Source organism: Pezoporus wallicus, unplaced genomic scaffold (genome assembly GCF_028554395.1).
Source record: "Pezoporus wallicus isolate ANWC-B61680 ecotype Strahan unplaced genomic scaffold, APGP_CSIRO_Pwel_v1 contig_1387, whole genome shotgun sequence".
In the NCBI taxonomy this organism is placed as follows: domain Eukaryota; kingdom Metazoa; phylum Chordata; class Aves; order Psittaciformes; family Psittacidae; genus Pezoporus; species Pezoporus wallicus.
In genome coordinates this window covers 24,297-44,513 of record NW_026635935.1, presented here as the reverse complement: position 1 = coordinate 44,513, position 20,217 = coordinate 24,297, and the positions used below count along the sequence as shown (strand labels likewise).

The 20,217-nt window shown below is 44.1% G+C and overlaps 1 protein-coding gene across 1 annotated transcript; it reads right to left on the bottom strand.

The window, feature by feature from the left end:
- Positions 1 to 798: 798 nt before the first annotated feature.
- On the bottom strand, positions 799 to 19,287 carry CCDC125 (coiled-coil domain containing 125; the record flags this gene model as incomplete). The annotated part of the gene is given in 12 exon segments (XM_057398697.1): positions 799 to 943; positions 945 to 1,162; positions 1,276 to 1,368; positions 1,370 to 1,410; positions 3,626 to 3,803; positions 9,314 to 9,500; positions 14,034 to 14,119; positions 14,851 to 14,928; positions 15,790 to 15,876; positions 17,228 to 17,286; positions 18,997 to 19,104; positions 19,107 to 19,287. Coding segments are annotated over 12 exon segments (1,431 nt in total), but the record flags the coding sequence as incomplete, so codon positions are not given.
- Positions 19,288 to 20,217: the final 930 nt, after the last annotated feature.

Genomic DNA, 20,217 nt, shown 5'->3' with positions numbered 1-20,217 from the left:
CGGAGCACCACCCCGCTTACCTCGGGAGCTGCCCCTCCTCGGCGCACCCAGCCACCGCTCGCACGGCCACGCCCCCACACGCCTGCGTAGTCGCGGCGCGGGCAGCGGGAGCAGGTGAGGCGGGAAAGGAGCGGAGCCGGCCTGTGATTGACGCGGCCAACATTCGCGGTATCGGAATCGGCCGGCAGAGGGCGCAACCCACGCTGGGACACTTCCCTTGACGTCACCCACGTGACGTCACGGTAGCGCCACCTCGTCTGGGAATTAGCGTGACATTGATTATGCCTGGTTGTTTCGCCAAAGCAACAGGCACCATGCTGCTTCTGCAACACTGGAGATGGCAGCAGCAAACGCTCTAGCGTGGGTTGGTACTCTGATTTCATCACAGGACATTTTTAAGTATTTCATAGAATTACAGACTGGTTTGTTTTGGACCTTAAAGCTTATCCAGTTCCAAACCCCTGCCACGGGCAGGGACACCTTCCACTGCTCGAAGACCTGTCAAGTCTGTCCTTGAATACTGCCAGGGATGGGGCAGCCACAGCTTCTCTGGGCAACCTGTGCCAGGGCCTCACCACCCTCACAGGGAAGAACTTCTGCCTAAGAGCTCATCTCAGTCTCCCCTCTGTCAGGTTAAAGCCATTCCCCTTGTCCTGTCCCTACAGACTCTTGTCCAAAGACCCTCTAAAGCTTTCTTGCCACCCCTTTAGGCTCTGGCAGCTGCTTTAAGGTCTCCCCACAGTTTTCTCTTCTCCAGGCTGAACAATATTCTTCCACAACATCCTTTTTTTTGAAAAAAAAAAAAAATAGATTTATTGCCACAGATGGCTATATAGAGATCACCACAGTTTCATCTGCTTTTCCACGTGAATCATTTTCTTCACAGTGTGTAATCTCAGAGGGCCAGGAGTGTGATTTTTGAAGCATTTTAACCGGATTTTCACGGTTTTGCACTGTGAACTGGGGAAACACTGCTTTGCAAGCAAAGGTTTTGGCAGCAGGCACATTCGGGGCCGATGACTCCTGTATTTTGTACTAATGATTACATTAGCATCCCGTTTCCTGTATCCTGTTCCGAATCATCTTCTCTTGCCTCAATTGCTCAAGCTAGCATGTAGCTAACCTTTCTTTGATGAGCCAGAGCCTCCTCTTTGTCATTTACCTGAGTATTTATTTAAAAGAGGAAGAAAAGAAAGTAGTTTATAAGCTAAGAAAAAGCATTTTGTGTAAAATGACAGATTTGGACTCATGATGAATATCTAACAGAACACTAACCAGATCTATTAACATCTTCAGGATTTCATTAGGATTGTCCAGCTCTTTAACTTTCTTGCCATCCGCCTCTGATGAGAGCAGGCTGGATAGTTTTTTGTCCCAGACTGCTCTTGTTCCCTTGTAACTTGATGTGCCCTAAGGAAAATGGAAGTACACAAACTGTGGCATTACTGAGAAAAACTTCCTAAAGAACTGTGGAACTAAGCACCCTGACTAATTTCCTCTTAAAGGGCAATGCAGTCTACAGCTTCTCTCATTTTAAGGAAAAAAAAAAAAAAAAATATATATATATATATATATACTCTTTGACATAAGCTGCTCAAGAGATTCTAAGATTTCTAAAAAGGTTAGAATACATACATTACACAAATTTAATGTATCAGTATATAGAGCTTGGAAACAATGATGTCGGTACTCAAGATGTGTGCTGGTTTAGTATTACATGACAAGGGTGCTCAAGGAATTTAGGCTGGGGGAAGTGAGGTGTTTAGTCTGAAGAAAAGAAGGTTCAGGGGGGACCTTAATATTCTCTACAACTACCTGAAAGGAGGAAGAAGCCAGCAGGTGGCTGGTCTCTGCTCCCAAGGAACAAACAATACAACAAGAGGAAACAGCCTCAAGCTGCACCAGGAGATGTTTAGACTGGCTTTTAAGGACAATTTCTTCCCTGAAAGGGTGGTCAGGCATCGGAACAGGCTGCCCAGGGCTGTGGTGGAATCACTGTCCCTGGAGGTGTTCAGAAACTGTGTAGATGAGGCCCTCAAGTGACATGGTTCAATGATGACATTGGCAGTACTGGGAGCGCTTGGACTTGATGATCTTGAAGGTCTTTTCCAAACCTGGTTGATTTTGTGATTCTTTGCTTCTAAGACCCACCTCAAAGCAACACATGTCCAGGTCAATGGCTAACACAAATATATCTTAAAGCGCCATTCCTAAATTCTGCTATGGTTTTGACCATGACAAAAGCACTTAAGTACTTATCTTTATCCTTTATCTTTAATAAGGAAAGGATCATTGGAATTCTTCCTCTTTTACAAAGGGCTTTGTAACTCGTAACATATGAGGTGTAAGAATAACAATAAATACTCACATAGATACACAGAATCATGGAATAGTCAGGGTTGGAAAGGACCTTAAATCATCTAGTTCCAGCCCTCCTGCCATGGGGAAGGACACCTCACACTAAACCATGTCACCCATGACTCTGTCCAGTGTGGCCTTGAACACTGCCAGGGATGGAGCATTCACCACTCTTGGGCAACCTGTTCCAGTGTCTCACCACCCTCACAGTAAAGAACTTTTTCCTTATATCTAACCTGAACTTTTCCTGTTTAACTTTAAACCTCTTACCCCTTGTCCAATCACTACAGTCCCTAATCAAGAGTCCCCTCTCCCTTGTAGGCCCCCTTCAAATACTGGAAGGCTGCTCTAAGGCCTCCACACAGCCTTCTCTTCTCCAGGCTGAACAGCCCAAACTTTCTCAGCCTGTCTTCATATGGGAGGTGCTCCAGCCCCTGATCATCCTTGTGGCCCTCCTCTGGACTTTCTCCAACAGCTCCATGTCCTTCTTATGTTCCAGACACACCAGAACTGTACTCCAAGTACATGCATAATAAAAACCTAGAAATGTCTCAAAAAACAGAAAAAAAACAACCCCAATTATTTAGTATGTCATTGAAAGCTCAGTGTGTGTATATATATATATACACACATATACACACACACACATACATATATATATATAATTTCTTCTCCTTCCCTAACTCCTACATAGAGCTCACTTGAAAAAAAACCTATCAAGGTAAATCATAGAATCACAGTATCAACTAGTTTGGAAAAGGCCTTTAAGATCATCAACAAGTCCAACTACTGACTTGTTGACAGCATCTAAACAGGTCAGGCTAAACTTGCCAGATGTTATCTTTTTTGTGTTGTTCTCATAATAAACATCTAATATCCAGAATGTTATTGTCAACCTAGGCTACCGTTTATTTATTCCAGCATGTTTTTAATCAAGTAGTACAGGTCATGAAAGTGTAATAAAAAAAGGTTACATTAAAAGCCTAGACTGATAGCTCCAATGTAGTATTCATATATCCCACTTACACGCAGATACTCTACATTATATGTGCAAAACTTCTGGTAGGAATTCCTCAATGACATGGCAAACTATTTAATGTATTTACAGTTTTGACATAACTTCGTTCCTTTTCTTCCTCGACTTCATAAACCTCAGTCAGCAATTAAACCACAGACATACATCTAGTATAGTAAGAAAGTCTGCTTGTGCCACTTGTTACCTAACTTCTGCAGCCAATCATTACTGATACATAGCATGTCCAGTTACCATCGTATTTCAGACGTCTCCAGTTTATAAATCTTGTTTCCTTCTTAATCTTTATCACTTCTGCAAGCCTCAGGGCTTGGTCCTTCCTCTGCATTAGCTGCTGCTCAAATGCAATCCTGAAAGTATCTGCCATTATCTGCCATAAAGCTTCATCTTTACTCTTCTTCAGATTTTCAACCTGTTTTTAATTCACTGAAAATTTAAGGTGTATTAAGCAATTTGGAAGCAAGAGCAGATCTAAATTTTATATGAAGAGACAGACTGAAACCATCAACACAGGCAACTTTTACAAAAGTATAATCAAAGAAGTAGTAGAAACCAAAGTGCTTTCTCATCAAGTTAAGAAATAGATTTTGTAATGTGTATTGAAGTCCTTACTCTTCCTTTTCTATGCATGCATACATCACTACCCATCTACACAGACAAGCTGCCAGCAATGACTGTTTATCTCTGGACATGCAGAACAGCTTGAGGAGAGTATTAATGTCCCATGCCAATTGAAAATTCTAGGTCAGGGGTAATAACCATGGTACAAAAGGGATATGACAGTACTTATTTTCAAAACAAGTCAGTCACTGGAACTTCTGCAGTGTGACCACTAGGATACTTTCCACATCTATAGAGTCAAATAAGAATTAGAAGAAAAATTCTAAAACTATAGAATTCACAGTATCACAGTATGTTAGAGATTGGAAGGGACCTCAAAAGATCATCTAGTCCAATCCCCTGCCGGAGCAGGAACACCTAGATAATGTTACACAGGAATGTGTCCAGGCGGGTTTTGAATGTCTCCAGGGAAGGAGACTCCACAACCTCCCTGGGCAGCCTGTTCCAGTGCTCTGTCACCCTCACTGAGAAGAAGTTTCTTCTCAAGTTTAAGTGGAACCTCTTGTGTTCCAGTTTGTACCCATTACCCCTTGTCCTATCATTGTTTGCCACTGAGTAGAGCCTGGTGTCCTGGGTTCAGCAGTAGCAGTCATGTTTTTCCTTTGTGGTAGCTGGTGCAGTGCTGTGTTTTGTCTTCCAGCCTGGGAACAGTGTTGGTGAAGCCGATGTTTTCGGTTGTTGCTAAGTGATGTTTACCCTGACCAAGGACTTTGTGAGGCTCATGCTCTGCCAGGGAGGAGGGGAAGCCGTGAGGAAGCAGAGATGGGGCACCTGACCTGGGCTAGCCAGGGAGGTATTCCATACCACAGCATGTCATGCCGGGGTGGGGGGTAACTGGGAGTTACCCGGAAGGACACGGGTTCCAGGTGGGACTCGTTTCTTGGCCGGTGGTATCGTATTCTCTTCCCTTGTTATTTTCCCTTATCATTGTTGTAGTTGATAGTAGCGGTGGTGATTTGTGTTGTACATTGGTTGCTGGACTGTTCTTGTCTCAACCCGTAGGAGTTGCACTCTTTCGATCCTCCTCCCCATTCCTCCAGGAGCAGGGAAGGGGAGAGCCCCGGTGGGGGGGGGGACGGCCCTCGATTGTTGTCAGCTCGGCACCACTCACTGGGAATGAGTGAACAAGTTGCCTGACGGGGTTTAAACCACGACACCTGGCTCCATCCTCATGACACTCCCCCTTTATATATTTATATACACTAATAAGGTCACCCCTCAGTCTCCTCTTCTCTAGAGACCCAGCTCCCTCAGTCTTTCCTCATAAGGGAGATGCTCCACTCCCTTAATCATCTTAGTTGCCCTGCGCTGGACTCTCTCCAGCAGCTCCCTGTCCTTCTTGAACTGAGGGGCCCAGAACTGGACACAATATTCCAGGTGCGGTCTCACCAGGGCAGAGTAGAGGGGAAGGAGGACCTCTCTCGACCTACTAACCACCCCCCTTCTAATACACCCCAGGATGCCATTGGCCTTCTTGGCCACAAGGGCCCAGTGTTGGCTCATTGTCATTCTGTCTTCCACTAGGACCCCCAGGTCCCTCTCCCCTACACTGCTCTCTAACAGGTCGTTCCCCAACCTATACTGGAACCTGGGGTTGTTCCTGCCCAGATGCAGGACTCTACACTTTCCCTTGTTATATTTCATCAGGTTACTCCCTGCCCAACTCTCCAGCCTGTCCAGGTCGCGCTGGATGGCAGCACAGCCTTCTGGCGTGTCAGCCACTCCTCCCAGCTTAGTGTCATCAGCAAACTTGCTGATAGTACACTCAATTCCCTCATCTAAATCGTTGATGAATATATTAAATAATACCGGTCTCAGTACTGACCCTTGAGGCACTCCACTAGTTACAGGCCTCCAACTAGACTCAGCCCCATAGACTACAACTCTCTGGCTTCTCTCCTTCAGCCAGTTCACAGTCCACCTCACTACCTGATCATCCAGACCACACTTCCTCAATTTAGCCGTGAGGATGCTGTGGGAGACTGTGTTAAATGCTTTGCTGAGGTCAAGGTAGACCACATCCACCGCTCTGCCATCATCCATCCACCGTGTTACATCCTCATAAAAGGCTAAGAGATTGGTCAAGCATGATTTCCCCTTGGTGAAGCCATGTTGACTGCCCCTCATAACCCTCTTATCCTTGATATGCCTTAAGATGGCACCAAGGATAAGGTGTTCCATCACTTTCCCAGGGATGGAGGTGAGGCTGACCGGTCTAGAGTTACCCGGGTCCTCCTTCTTGCCCTTTTTGAAGACTGGAGTGACATTTGCTTTCCTCCAGTCCTCAGGCACCTCTCCCGTTTCCCAAGACTTGGTAAAGATGATGGAGAGTGGTCTAGCAATGACTTCCGCCAGTTCCCTCAGCACCCGTGGGTGCATCCCATCTAGACCCATGGATTTATGGATGTCCAGATTGCTCAACTGGTCTCTAACCCATTCCTCATCGACTAAGGCAAACCTCTCCATTGACCTGACTTCATCTAAGGTCTCAGGGGTACAGGGCTCTTCAGGACTGCCTGCAGCAGAGTAGACAGAGACAAAGAAGGCATTCAGTAACTCTGCCATCTCTGTATCTTCTGTCACCAGGGCACCCATCCTGTTCATCAGTGGGCCTACATTGCCTCTGGTGTTAGTTTTGTCTGCCATGTATTTGAAAAAGCTCTTTTTGCTGTCCTTGACCCTTCTCGCCAGGTTTAATTCTAAGGATGCCTTAGTCCTCCTAGCTGCCTTCCTACATCCTCTAGCAGCGGCCTTATATTCCTCCCAAGTGGCCAGCCCCTCCTTCCATGACCTGTAAACTCTCCTCTTCCACTTGAGCATACCCAGCAATTCCCTATTTAGGCACGCAGGTCTCCTGGCCCTCTTCCTTGACTTCCTACGTGTCGGGATGCTCTGATCTTGAGCTCGGAAAAAGCAGTCCTTGAATGTCAACCAACTATCTTGGGCCCCTTTACCTTCAAACAGCCTTGCCCATGGGATTTCCCCTAGCAATTGCTTGAAAAGGCCAAAGTTTGCCCTGCTAAAGTCCAGGGTTGCAATTCTACTTGCTATTCTACTAGTCCTACCACACAAGATCCTGAATTCCACCATCTCGTGGGCGCTGCAACCAAGGCAGCCCTTAACCTTTACTGCTTCGACCAGACCCTCCTTGTTAGTGAGGATGAGATCCAGCAGCTCTCCTCTCCTGGTTGGCTCATCCACCATTTGCAGGAGGAAGTTATCATCCATACACTGGAGGAACCTCCTGGACTGTGGCTGGGTTGCCGAGTGGTCCTTCCAGCAAACATCAGGGAAGTTAAAATCCCCCACGACGACCACGGCCTGTGACTGTGAGGCCGCTCTCAGCTGCCTGTAGAAGGCCTCGTCAACTTCCTCACCCTGATCTGGTGGTCTGTAACAGACACCCACAACAGTATCGTCCCTGCCAGCCTGCCCCTTAATTCTCACCCACAGACTCTCAACTCGTTCGTCTTCTGCCCCTGGACAGAACTCAGTGCATTGTAGTTCCTCCCGCACATAAAGAGCAACCCCACCACCCCGCCTGGCTGGCCTGTCTTTCCTGAAAAGGATATAGCCCTCCATGACTATATTCCAGTCATGTGAGCTGTCCCACCACGTCTCTGTAATTGCCACCAGATCATAGTCTCCTGACTTAACACAGGTTTCCAACTCCTCCTGCTTATTTCCCATGCTGCGCACATTGGGGTACAGACATTCCAGGGAGCAAGCTGAGCACACTGATTTCACCCTAGGATTATAGGAGGCATCCCAGTCTTCATCAATTCTGGAGTGCTGCCCCACTGGGGCAAGCCCAGCTACAACCCCATCCCCCTTTGAATCTAGTTTAAAGCTCTCCAAATGAGCCCTGCTAATTCGTGCCCCAGCATCCTTTTGCCTCTGTGATACAAACCTTTCCCACTTGTCATTGTCCAGACTGGTGCCCTATAAAACCAGCTGTTATCAAAGAATCCAAAGCCCTGCCTGTAGCACCAGTCTCGAAGCCAATAGTTTATGAACTGAATCTTCCCATTCCTTCCCACATCATCAGTGAAAGATGGAAGGAGTGAGGAGAAGATCACTTGAGCCCCAGACTCTTTCACCATCCGCCCCAAGGCCCTGTAGTCTTTCTTCATCCCCCTCAGACTGCCGGAAGCAGCTTCCCCCTCACCTGTCTGGAAGATCAACAGCGGGTAGTAGTCTGTCGGGTGCACCAGGTTGGGGAGCGCCCTAGTGATATCCCTGATCCGGGCTCCAGGCAGACTACACACTTCCCTATGATGAGGGTCAACTCTGCATATCGGGCCCTCTGTTCCTCTCAGAAGGGAATCCCCTACTACAATGACCCTTCTTTCTTTCTTATCAGAGGCAGTCTTGAGGTGCAAAGTCAACCCCCTTTTCCTATGTGGCCTTGTGGGCTGGCCTTGCACCACATTCTCACTTACCTCTCCTTCAAGATCCAGGGCCTCGAACCTATTACGGAGGGACACCTGGGGAAGCAGGGCAGGAAGGGGGGAGGGTTTCCCACGACGTCAAACTGGAACTCGCTTCCAACCCTCGTCGTCTTTTTGGTCCCCTACCTCTGCGCAACAGCTACAGGGCAGGGGCTGTCTCGGGCCATCCCCCTCTGTGTGAGAGGGCAGGGGGTCCTTCCCCTTTTGGGGGGTATGTCCCTGGAACCATTCCGACTGGCCCGCCAGGGAGTTACCCCACCAGTCGATCTCCCTTTCACATTCCCTGATGGTCCTCAGCGTCTCAACCTCCTCCTTAAGTCTTGCCACCAGGCTAAGCAGATCTTCTACCTGCTCACACCTCACGCAGGTGGAATGCTGTCCTCCGTCCCCCGGCAACAGCAGGCTCTGGCACTCCCTGCTTCCAGAGACCTGAACAGCTGTGGTTTGGGACGGGGTCTCTGAGTTGCTGCAGTCTTCTTAATGCAAGCTCTCTTTCTGGAGGCGACCATATTGGTCAGCAGTCTGGGACACCAGCAATAAAACAAGGAAAGTGATTACAAAGTCTGCTGCTCTGATTTCTTAGCTTCTGAGTTTATCTACACAGAAATTAAACAGTTCTATAAAGCATCAGTTTGGGAATATGCAGATGTAGCAACTCAGATCCCAGTTGTGTTTTCCCAGGCCAGTGAGATAAGACAGATATACTTTCTCCATACCTGATCTACTTTTTAAGCTATGCATACCTAACTTCTCCTGTCATTTATTTATTTTTTAAGAGGAAAAAAAAAACAAACCAAAGACAACTTTTCCATTGAAAAAGGGCTTCTGCACAGCCACTAAGATCATCTGCCAGTAACAAAGAGACTTTTACCAGCAGAAAGCTTCCTTCATAGCTAAATACTGCATTATTCCTGAGAAACAACACATTAAGCGAAAAAGCTGTTGGCGGCTTACTTGCATTTTCAGCTTTAGAAGTTTTAACTTCTTCTGTTCTCATTTTCAATGCTTCCTTAAGAGCTGCAGTTTCACAATATATCCTGAAGAAGTTAGAAAAAGGATGTATTGTCATCTTTTAAAATATTTTAGACTAGGATTGTGGGGAAGACTGAAGAAAAAGGTCAAAACTGGAAACAGCTGAGTTGCCAGTTTGACAAGATATTATCCATGCTGCATTATACAAGTTGTTTTCTCACTTTCAGTATTTTTTATTGAGAAAAATGGTAAAATTTCCCCATAACAATACCTGAACCTGCTTAGTAAGGTTCCATGGCATATAGCCCTAGAGGGCATGGGGGCCCAAGACTCTTGGTTGATCTTCAAGGATCATCTGCTACAAGCTCAGGAGTGTTGCATCCCAACTAGAAGGAAGTGCAGCAGGAGAGCCAGGAGACCTCCTTGGATGGATAAGGAGCCCCTGACGAAAATTCAAATGAGGTGGAAGCAAGGACAGGCAGCCTGGGAAGAATACAGGGATGTTGTCTGGGAAGCTAGGAACCAGGTTAGGAAAGCTGAGACCCAGTTAGAAATAAACTTGGCTAGGGATATTAAGGATAACAGGAAGGGATTCTACAGGTACGTAGCAAATAAAAACCAGACTAGGGACAACGTAGGCCCCCACAGGAAGCTCTCGGGAGAAGTGGATAAACAGGATCTGGAGAAGGCTGAGGTTCTGAATGACTTCTTTGCCTCGGTCTTCACTGGCAAAGGCTCTGACCACACCACCCAAGTCTTGGAAGGCAGATGCAGGGACTGTGAGAATGAAGACCTTAGGCCCACTGTAGGAGAGGATCTGGTTCGAGACCATCTTAAAAATCTGAATGTGCACAAGTCCATGGGACCTGATGCAATCCATCCGCGGTTGCTGAAGGAGCTGGGAAATGAAGTTGCGAAGCCACTGTCCATCATACTTGAAAATTCATGGCAGTCATGTCAAGTTCCTGATGACTGGAAAAAGGGAAATATAACCCCCGTTTTCAAGAAGGGGAAAATGGATGACCCGGGGAATTACAGACCAGTCAGTGTCACCTCTGTGCCTGCCAAAATCTTGGAGCAGATTCTCCTGGAAGGCATGCTAAGGCACATGAAAAACAACAAGGTGCTTGGTGACAGGCAGCATGGCTTCACTAAGGGGAAATCCTGCCTGACCAATTTGATGGCCTTCCATGATGGGCTGCAGAACTGATGGACAGGGGTAGAGCAGTTGATGTCATCTACCTGGACTTGTGCAAAGTGTTTGACACTGTCCCACATGACATCCTTGTCTCTAAATTGCAGAGACATCAGTTTGATAGGTGGACCACTCAGTGGATAAAGAACTGGCTGGATGGCCGCACACAAAGAGTTGTGGTCAATGGCTCAATGTCCGTCTGGAGACCAGTAATGAGTGGTGTCCCTCAGGGATCGGTGTTGGGACCGGTCATGTCGCTGACATGGACAGTGGGATTGAGTGCGCCCTCAGCAAGTTTGCCGATGACACCAAGCTGTATGGTTCGGTTGATACGGGGGAGGGAAGGAATGTCATCCAGAGGCACCTTGACATGCTTGTGAGGTGGGCTGATGCCAACCTTATGAAGTTTAACCATGACAAGTGCAAGGTCCTACACCTGGGTTGGAGCAATCCCAGGCACAGCTACAGGTTGGGCAAAGAAGAGATTCAGAGCAGCCCTGCGGAGAAGGACTTGGCGGTGTTTGTCAATGAGAAAATGAACATGAGCCAGCTTCAGTGTGCGCTTGCAGCCCAGAAAGCCAACTGTATCCTGAGCTGCATCAAAAGGAGCATGACCAGCAGGTCGAAAGAGGGGATCCTGCCCCTCCACTCTGCTTTCATGAGGCCTCACTTGGAGTATTGTGTGCAGTTCTGGTGTCCTCAACATAAAAAGGACATGGAACTGTTGGAACAAGTCCAGAGGAGGGCCATGAGTATGATCAGGGGACTGGAGCACCTCCTGTATGAAGAGAGGCTGAGAAAGTTGGGGCTGTTCAGCCTGGAGAAGGCTGCATGGAGCCTCATAGCAGCCTTCCAGTATCTGAAAGGGGCCTTTAAGGATGCTGGAGAGGGACTCTTCATTAGGGACTGTAGTGGTAATACAAGGGGTAATGGGTTCAAACTTAAACAGGGGAAGTTTAAATTGGATATAAGGAGGAAATTCTTTCCTGTTAGTGTGGTGAAGCACTGGAATAGGTTGCCCAGGGAGGTTGTGAATGCTCCATCCCTGGCAGTGTTCAAGACCAGGTTGGACGAAGCCTTGGGTGACATGGTTTAGTGTGAGGTGTCCCTGCCCATGGCAAAGGGGGTGGAACTTGATGATCTTAAGTTCCTTTCCAACCCTAACTATTCTATGATTCTATGAATACGTAGTATGTTGTTAGATCTAAATCTGCTAGCCAGGGGCCAGTGTCCAACCTGACACTACTCCTAACCAACCTGTGTAGGCTCTGTGTAGGCTTGGTCTGAGTGGCTCTGACCCAAGGCTAAGGAAGCACGCTTTGCCAGTCTAGCTTCTTGTTTTCCAGGGCTGCATGTGGCTCTGTAGTGAGCAAAACCAGGAATCTCTGTGCTCATACAGAGGTTTCTCTTGCAACCCAGATAGCATGGGCTGTTCAAACAGGCTAGCCTTATTCATGAAGCCACACCCTTACACAAGCAATTTAAATGTGTCCAAGTACATTTGAGAGAATGTCTAAAAAAGAAAATAAAAGATCATTCAGCAACTTCAGATTTTAACAGAAGGTGGGTTTAAGTATCAGTACCATTAGAATCTGAAAGAAATTTGTAATAATGAAGCTCTGAAACATTTGAGAGAAATCTCTTTACTTCCTTTAAAGAACAGAATTGTTACTGGCCATGTGACAACAGGCCTTTGGTCTGAATTTTATAAAATAAACTTCCTGTAGGTTGAACACTGTTCTCAGGAACAGCTGCTCTGCCAAGTGTTGCAATCTTAGAGAATACAATATGCATTTATACCATGTTTTTCTTTGAGGCATCGAAGTATTTCCTTGTTGAATAGAAAAGTGGCAATCCATTCTGTTCTTGTGAGACCCCACTTGCAGTACTGTGAGTGGTTCTGGTGCCTCAACATAAGAAGGACATGGAGCTGTTGGAGAAAGTTCAGAGGAGGCCACGAGGATGATCAGGGGGCTGAAGCACCTCCCATATGAAAACAGGCTGAGAAAGTTGGGGCTGTTCAGCCTGGAGAAGAGAAGCTGCATGGAGACCTCATAGGAGCCTTCCAGTATCTGAAGGGGGCCTACAAGGATGCTGGAGAGGGACTCTAGATTAGGGACTAGGATAGGACAAGGGGTAATGGGTTCAAAGTTAAACAGGGGAAGTTCAGGTTAGTTATAAGGAAGAAGTTCTTTACTGTGAGGGTGGTGAGACACTGGAATGGATTGCCCAAAGAAGTGGTGAATGCTCCATCCCTGGCAGTGTTCAAGGCCAGGCTGGGCAGAGCCTTGCGTGACATGGTTTAGTGTGAGGCGTCCCAGCCCATGGCAGGGGCTTAGATCTAGATGATCTTAAGATCCTTTCCAACCCAAACTCATCTATGATTCTGTGATTTATTTGGTGCATCTCTTCAGATGTTAGTAATGCAGAATGCTGTGAGTTCATGTTTTTTTTTAAATAGTAGCCTGAATTATTTCACTTGGATAAATGAAGGTAATACACATTCTTCTCATCCTGCTGTCCTGTTTTCTGATACCTGTACCAGAAAGCCTTTTTTGCGAAGCAGACTGAACTTTTGGCTTGCAATTTGCTGAAGCCACAGCTGTAGTTTTCAACAGTTAATGCTAGTTTTGTTGCTCCAGACTACCTGGGTAAGCTTCCAATCTCGTAAGTCAGGAAAGCCAAGGGTTTTTTCACAAAGTGTCCCTCAAGGTAATTAAGTTAACAGGTGAACAAGATCAAATATCTTAACAAACCTCCTCTTTCAAACAAATAGTTTGTAAACTTTTGGCTTATTGTTCAATTCAAAATTTGAAGAAAAAGAAAATAATTCTGATGGGGAAACTTCAGAGATATCATTCCTACATTTAAATAAGGGAGCCTGCTGATTGCTTTTTTCAAGGCCTTTTGCTGCATTGTTACTTTAGTGCTTCTGGCATCTTCTGATTGCCTTAACCACACCTGCTGCCTATCCACAGCAAATCTTATTTAAACAAAGAACCAGTTGATTATCCTCTCTCAAAAGCATTCCCTTTTACCTGTATGTGTGCTCACACCTTCAATGCAAGAAAATAAGCAATGATTAACCAGCAAATGGTATTTCCACCTGCATGGACATACCTCATTTACATTGAAAGTAAAGAACAGTCTGGCTCCAGCTGGCTAGCATAATAATGTAATAGGATGAAGTGAAAATTCAGCCTAGCAAAGCTAGAAGTTTCAACTGAAATATACAAATGTGACTAGCATGAAAATTAAATAAATATTCCCAAATCTGGAAGGAAATTACGAAAATATGAAAAACCCTGAAAATCCAGTGAAGTAAACTTGGAACTGAGGAAAGACATACAGCATTCAATGCAATTAAAAGAACTCACAAAACTACACAATGTAAGTCAAATACCTGTCATATTTTTCTGTCCATGTGTCTTCTATGTTTTTAAATCGATCCTGATCAAATTCAATTTCCCATTGCAAAATATTTATTTCCTGTGGAAACAAAAGAAATCTGCAGCAGTTTATTACAAGCCTCCTATTGAAAGGAAGAAGAGGAACTGCTGGTGCTGAGATTAGCACTGGCAGAAATGTAGGTAACCAATGATGATGACAATCAATTATACTGCTAAAAATACATTTGGTGTCAGACACCAGAAAATTTCGGCATCACTGATCTGTGGATTCCAGACAGTGCTGCATGAACTGGTGCTTGTAGTGGCTTATGAGAAAAACAAACCCACATTGCCATGTTTCCCTGCCTACTTACTGTTCTGTGGCAAGGTCACACAGGAAGAGAAACAAAGCACAGAAATCAGTTTAACAAGGTAGCTCACTACCACCATCCTCCTCCTCCTCTCCATCTTCCCTATGAAAATTGGGCACCAATTTCTTAAACTTACTGGGAAGTTCCAGCTTCATAACTAACAAACAGTGCAACTGCCTATGAATGATTGTGAAACTCAGAACAAAGACCAACAGAAAGTAAACAGCTCTAGTAACCTTCAGGTACTATTTCTACACACTATATACAGCATCAAGACATCCAAATCAAAAAAGCGATGCATTAACATTTTCCCTTTCTACTAAAAAGGAATAACAATTTTAAAAAAACCTTGAAGTAATGGCAGATTTGTTCCAATCTAAATAAACAGTCTGATAACCCAATATTAATAGCAATGAACTCTGTGTTCTTAGAGAGGTGTGAAGGAAAAATGCACCCTTACCTTTTCTAAAGTTCTCTTTTCTTCCTCAGTCTTTTGAAGCATTTCTTTTGTGTGACTAGTGGCTTTATTAAATACTGCCTGCAAAACAAAAATAAAACCAACAACAAACAAAGCACAAGTCCAAATACTGTAATTAAGTTTAGTTAATTTGGCTTTAGACAAATTTTTAGTGTTACATCACAAGAAGTTCAAATTCATAGTTGAAAAGAAGTGTGCAAAATTACAAACACTAGCAACTTACTTGTAAAGTCCCAGTGGGTTCTAATTTCAAGTCACATAATGCTACATTGCATTAACAAACTTGTGTTTCAGTCCATAATCTTTTCTATTGGAAAATGTAGCGTTCATTTAAGATGACATCATTGTGTCTTCTTTAGGTCTCATCCACAAAATCAGCTCTTAAACCTAGACTTTGAGCCAGGTGTAACTTACTATGAATGTCTGAGGGTAGAAACTGCAGGCTATAAATGGGTTAAGCAAGCAGACTAAGAAACAGGAACTGATTTCAACATAATCCATTGTGATAATGAATAAAAGTATCACAATCTGTGGACAAAAGACTGACCTAACATTTAATGTATAATGTCCTCTAAGACAATGTATGGAGCAGTCAACTGAAAATATCTGTGTTTTGCAGCAGAAGTTCAAGCACTGGCAAAACATATAATTTAAAGGGCCGGAGAGAAAGAGTTGTTCTTCTAACTTAAATAAATCCTCAAAGAACCTCAAAGATAAAAATACAGAAATGCTACAACAGTAAAATCTTCTTCAATAGCTCCATGAAGTAAAAGTTGTAGAAGCCAAGTGTGTAAGACACTTGCAGATTCAGTGCTTTAAAGTCCTGGTAAATACAGGTTCAGGGAGTTTTAATGAGGAGTGGCAGGAAGATTTCTTCTGTTTTCCTTCCTTTACCATTAATGATTTCTGAAAAACTCCTACCATGCTCTGCAGAATTCTTAGGGCTTCATCTTTTCCTTCAAGTTGTCTCTGAGATGCTTCAAGCTCAACTTTCAAAATGTCAACTTCCTGAAGCAAAACAAAATAGGTATACTGATAAAATCCAAGGTAATAGTGTTAAAACTCATAAATGTAGAGGGCAATGTAAATTTGCCCTCTTCAAAAAAACAGTGTTCTGCTTCTATGCTGTATGATTCTTTCCTGACAAGTAGCTTGCTTACAATGAAGAAATGTTAACAACGCATACTAGCACCAAATCCTTGAAGAATACTTGTAATTATTATTCTTTCTGTTCTCTTCCAGGATATTTGGAAAATAAACCACTGCAGTTTTGCCTTGCTAAAGAAGCTGCATGTATCACCACAGGTCCCGAGGTTTAAAATAAGGAAACAGAACAGAGTACAGTTTTCCTATATATGCAGTATCAAATACTACAAATATATACTAAAATATAAATGCTCTATTAATATGACATACCCTAAACATATCATACAAAACATCTATACTCTATAGTGTGAATATCGTGTTACAACTGTTGGATTAAAACCACTACCTTGTCCACAACAAAACCACTGTCCAACAGATCCCTGCTGCAGGTACCTGCCAATCATACCTTTATGCAACATTCCCCCCTTTGGAAGAAAGCAGGTTTTTTTTAGTTTCGAATAGTTAAAATGAAATTTACTGCTTTGTGTACTTATTTTTCCTTAACCCCTATGTAGGTCACTCAGTTGTTCACTTGTTGTCATACAAAACTTTTTTTCAGAGTTCTTTCAGGCCTGTTACTGCAGCAATTGATACTAAAATTGTACCTCAGAGCAGTGCATTTCTTCAGTTTTGTCTAATTGAAAATGAGTAAGGTTCCTTGACATTTTAACTTGCTGTGCACTGAAGGTTCTTCATGCTAAGAAAACCTGACAGTGACCTACTACAGGATATCCTGGGGTTAAAGAACACAGTACAGATGAAGACGATACCCTTACAACTGAGATCACCATGCTCTTTCTGCCCAGACTGATGCCAACACATCAACATATTTAACCACAGTAAAATTAAAATGTAGGAGTTAACTACCTTTCAGTAAAAATCCAGATTAAAACCCCAAACACTACTCTGTTTACACTGAAGATTTTCAGGCCCTGAAGCTTAAAGAAAACATGCTAGAAAAGTAGTGTGATCTTTTCAATATTATCTACATCTCTACACCTTTCAAAATACTTCCTCTCCATTCTCCACATCACAAAAAAAAATAAAAATATGTGTCATAAAATTGAATAAGGCTTCCAACTACTGCACTGGTTACAAAAACCTGAATCTATCCCTGATTCTGACATGCCAAGGTCTTCAGCTAAACCAACACTTTGCTATGTTAAAAGGAAATGCAGATTTCAACAACAGCACACTTGGCACAGTCACTTACCTCTTGAGCCTCCCAAAGTTGTTGCTTTAGTTCTTCATTTGGCACTTCAGCATTAGATTCTGTAAGATTGATAGCAGATACTAAATGCTGAGAAACTATAATATTTACAACAGAAAACATGAGAATTTTCTTTACCCTGAAAACTGGTAACATTCAAAGGTATATTTTTTCTTCAGGAGCCAATTAAAACACTTAAGAAATACATAAATACTAAAATTAAACATATTGTTTCATAGTTAAAGAAGGGCAATGAAAAAAAAAAGTCAGTTATAAAGAGACCTAAAATAAGGACAATTATTTTAGAATTTCATAAAAGAACCAAACCCACACCCACAAAAGTACCAAAACCACAAAACTGCCATCTTGATTAAAAAAAAACCAACAAACCAAACTTCTTTTTTTTAGCTTCTTTTCAGATTGTAACTTTTAAACAACCACAGTCAACAACACAGCATCTAGCACTATTTAGAATTAATGTCAATTTTCAAGATTGGAAGATGGAAGTATGTTAGTGGAGTATCCCACAAGATCCAGTATTCCTCTATACAAGAAGTTACTACTTCTCTTAAACAAAGCAAGATAAGATGCACCCTTCTGCTAAATCCAAATCACGATGCAGTGGACTTTAGTCATGCTTTCATGGATGCTGCTGTGTGATAGACCTAGATCTAAGACAGGCATCACACAAAGATGACCAAAGATCACACAAAAAGACCAGCATAATGGCAGTGAAACCAACAGGAATTATGCTGTTTTCCTGACATCTTTGCACTGAAGATGCTGAATCCAATAAAGAATAATTACATGTCTTATAGCAGTGTGTGGAGAGGATAGCAGGGACTTGTTCTAAAGGAGAAGAATAAGCAAGTTACACAGAAATACTTTGGTCAAAATACTAAAAATGGCTAAAAATGTAAGGGAAAGCAACTGATGTATAATAAACAGCACTGCCTATATTTGATTTTATCTACAGTAGTGTTATCTTCACCCAAAAAAAGAGAAAGGAAAAACAAAAAGACAAGACCAGAGAGCTGAGATTTGCAGATTCCAAAACCAACTTCTTAACCTCAAAAATATGCCAACAGCAAATGTGATTTTGAGTATTTAGCCATAAGCTTTCACAGAATCATAGAATCACAGACCAGTTTAGACTGGAAGGGACTTCAAAGCTCATTCAGTTCCAACCCCTTGCCATGGTAAGGAACACTGGAACAGGTTGCTCCAAGCCCTGTCCAACCTGGCCTTGAGCACTGCCAGGGATGGGGCAGCCACAGCTTCTCTGGGCAACCTGTTCCAGTGATAGAACCTCTAGGAAAACACACTTAAACCAGGAGTCCAAGAAAGTCCATTAAATTTCATATATATATTTAGAGAAAACCAATGCTGTCCCCCACCAGAGGATGCTCTTTTCTAAATGTCACTTTCAAAAGCAAAACTAAGCACTTTAAAAATGGTCAGTTTACACTAGAAGGGCCACAGCCTCACTTACTGAAAAGCAATTTTGCTGTCAAATGTTTTGGAAGGTATAGGCACAGAGACTACTCTACCTCTCCTACTATGACACTAACAGCAGCCTTAGGGGCTGCACCAACCACCCTGTGAGGCTGCACTGGATCCTAGCAGTCATGTCCCTTGGAATCCTCCAGAGATCTCCAAGTGTTTTAGCACACACTCTGTCTTGTGGACACCTTGTGAAGCAAATGAACTGCTTGGTTTTGCTAACAGGGGGTTTTCTCATGGTAAATAATAAACACTCAAATTACTCTTACCACAGCTACGCTGTCGTGTGGAACTAGTAACAGGCTTTTTTGATGATCCATTGTAAAAACTGTTTTGTTTTGAGCCAGGAAGAGTTGCAGCATCACTTTCTTCACTCTCTTTGCTGACAAGAGAGAATGACAAGCCTTTCCAGACCCCTTCCTAGATTTAAATGAACAGCAGCTCTGTAAATTTTCCCCTTCATAAACACCTCCGGGTCTTTTCCCGAGGCCGTTTCCCAAGTCTCCATATGCCATGTCATCCTCTTCTGCTTCCTCCACTTTCTCCTCCCGAGTTTTGGTTGGTCATCCTGTTTTCTGACCTAGAGCACTTCACTTACCGGTGATGTGAACAGCACCTCCCGCAAAACACGGATTCTATCTAGAAAAAACAGGAAAACTCAGTCATGAAAGCAGCAGAACAACCCTAAAGTGAAAGAATCTGAAAGTGGTGGTGCGTCAGCCGCTTCCAAGGTGGGTTGAGGATGTCGGAAAACACCGTTCTGGCCATGCGGTGAAGCTTTAAAACCGTGGGACCGCCCTAGTGAGGGTGGAACCTCTTCGGGGCCTTCCCCTCTTCTTTCCCCCCAGGTACCAGAGCTCCCAACTCACTTGCCGAGCCGACCACAGGCCAGCCTTCCCGCCCTGGCGCGGGCCAAAGCCTCGGGAGCTGGCCCGGCAGCTTGCATCATGGCAAGCGGACCTGTAACCAGTCAATGAGTAAGTCACTTGTGAAGGATTGTGTGCGTGAAAGTTTGAAAATCTTGAGTTTGGAACGATGATGTTCCCTTGCCTGCTCACAGGTGTTGGGAAGAGGTAGAAGAGCGATGCATGAATCCTTTGGATCAGAAGAGGAAAAACTAACTTCAGAAAGATTAGAAAGAAACCCGGGGTCGAAAACAGAGAAGCAGTTTTGAAGAGTGCAGGAAGACGGAAGTTAACGTTTCTAAAGGGACTTGTTTCATTATGGAGGGCTGGAGCATTGAGACAGGCTGAGAGAGCTGGACTTGTTTAGCCTGGAGAAGGCTGCAGGGAGACCTTAAAGCAGCTCACAGTGCCTAAAGGGCTGGCTGACAAGAAAGCTGGAGAGGGGCTTCTGACAAGGGCCTGTAGGGAACAGGGAAAGGGGGTATGGCTTTAACCTGACAGAGGAGAGATTGAGATAAATTCTGAGGTAGAAGTTCTTACCTGTGAGGTGGAAGTTGTCCAGAGAAGCTGTGGCTGCCCCATCCC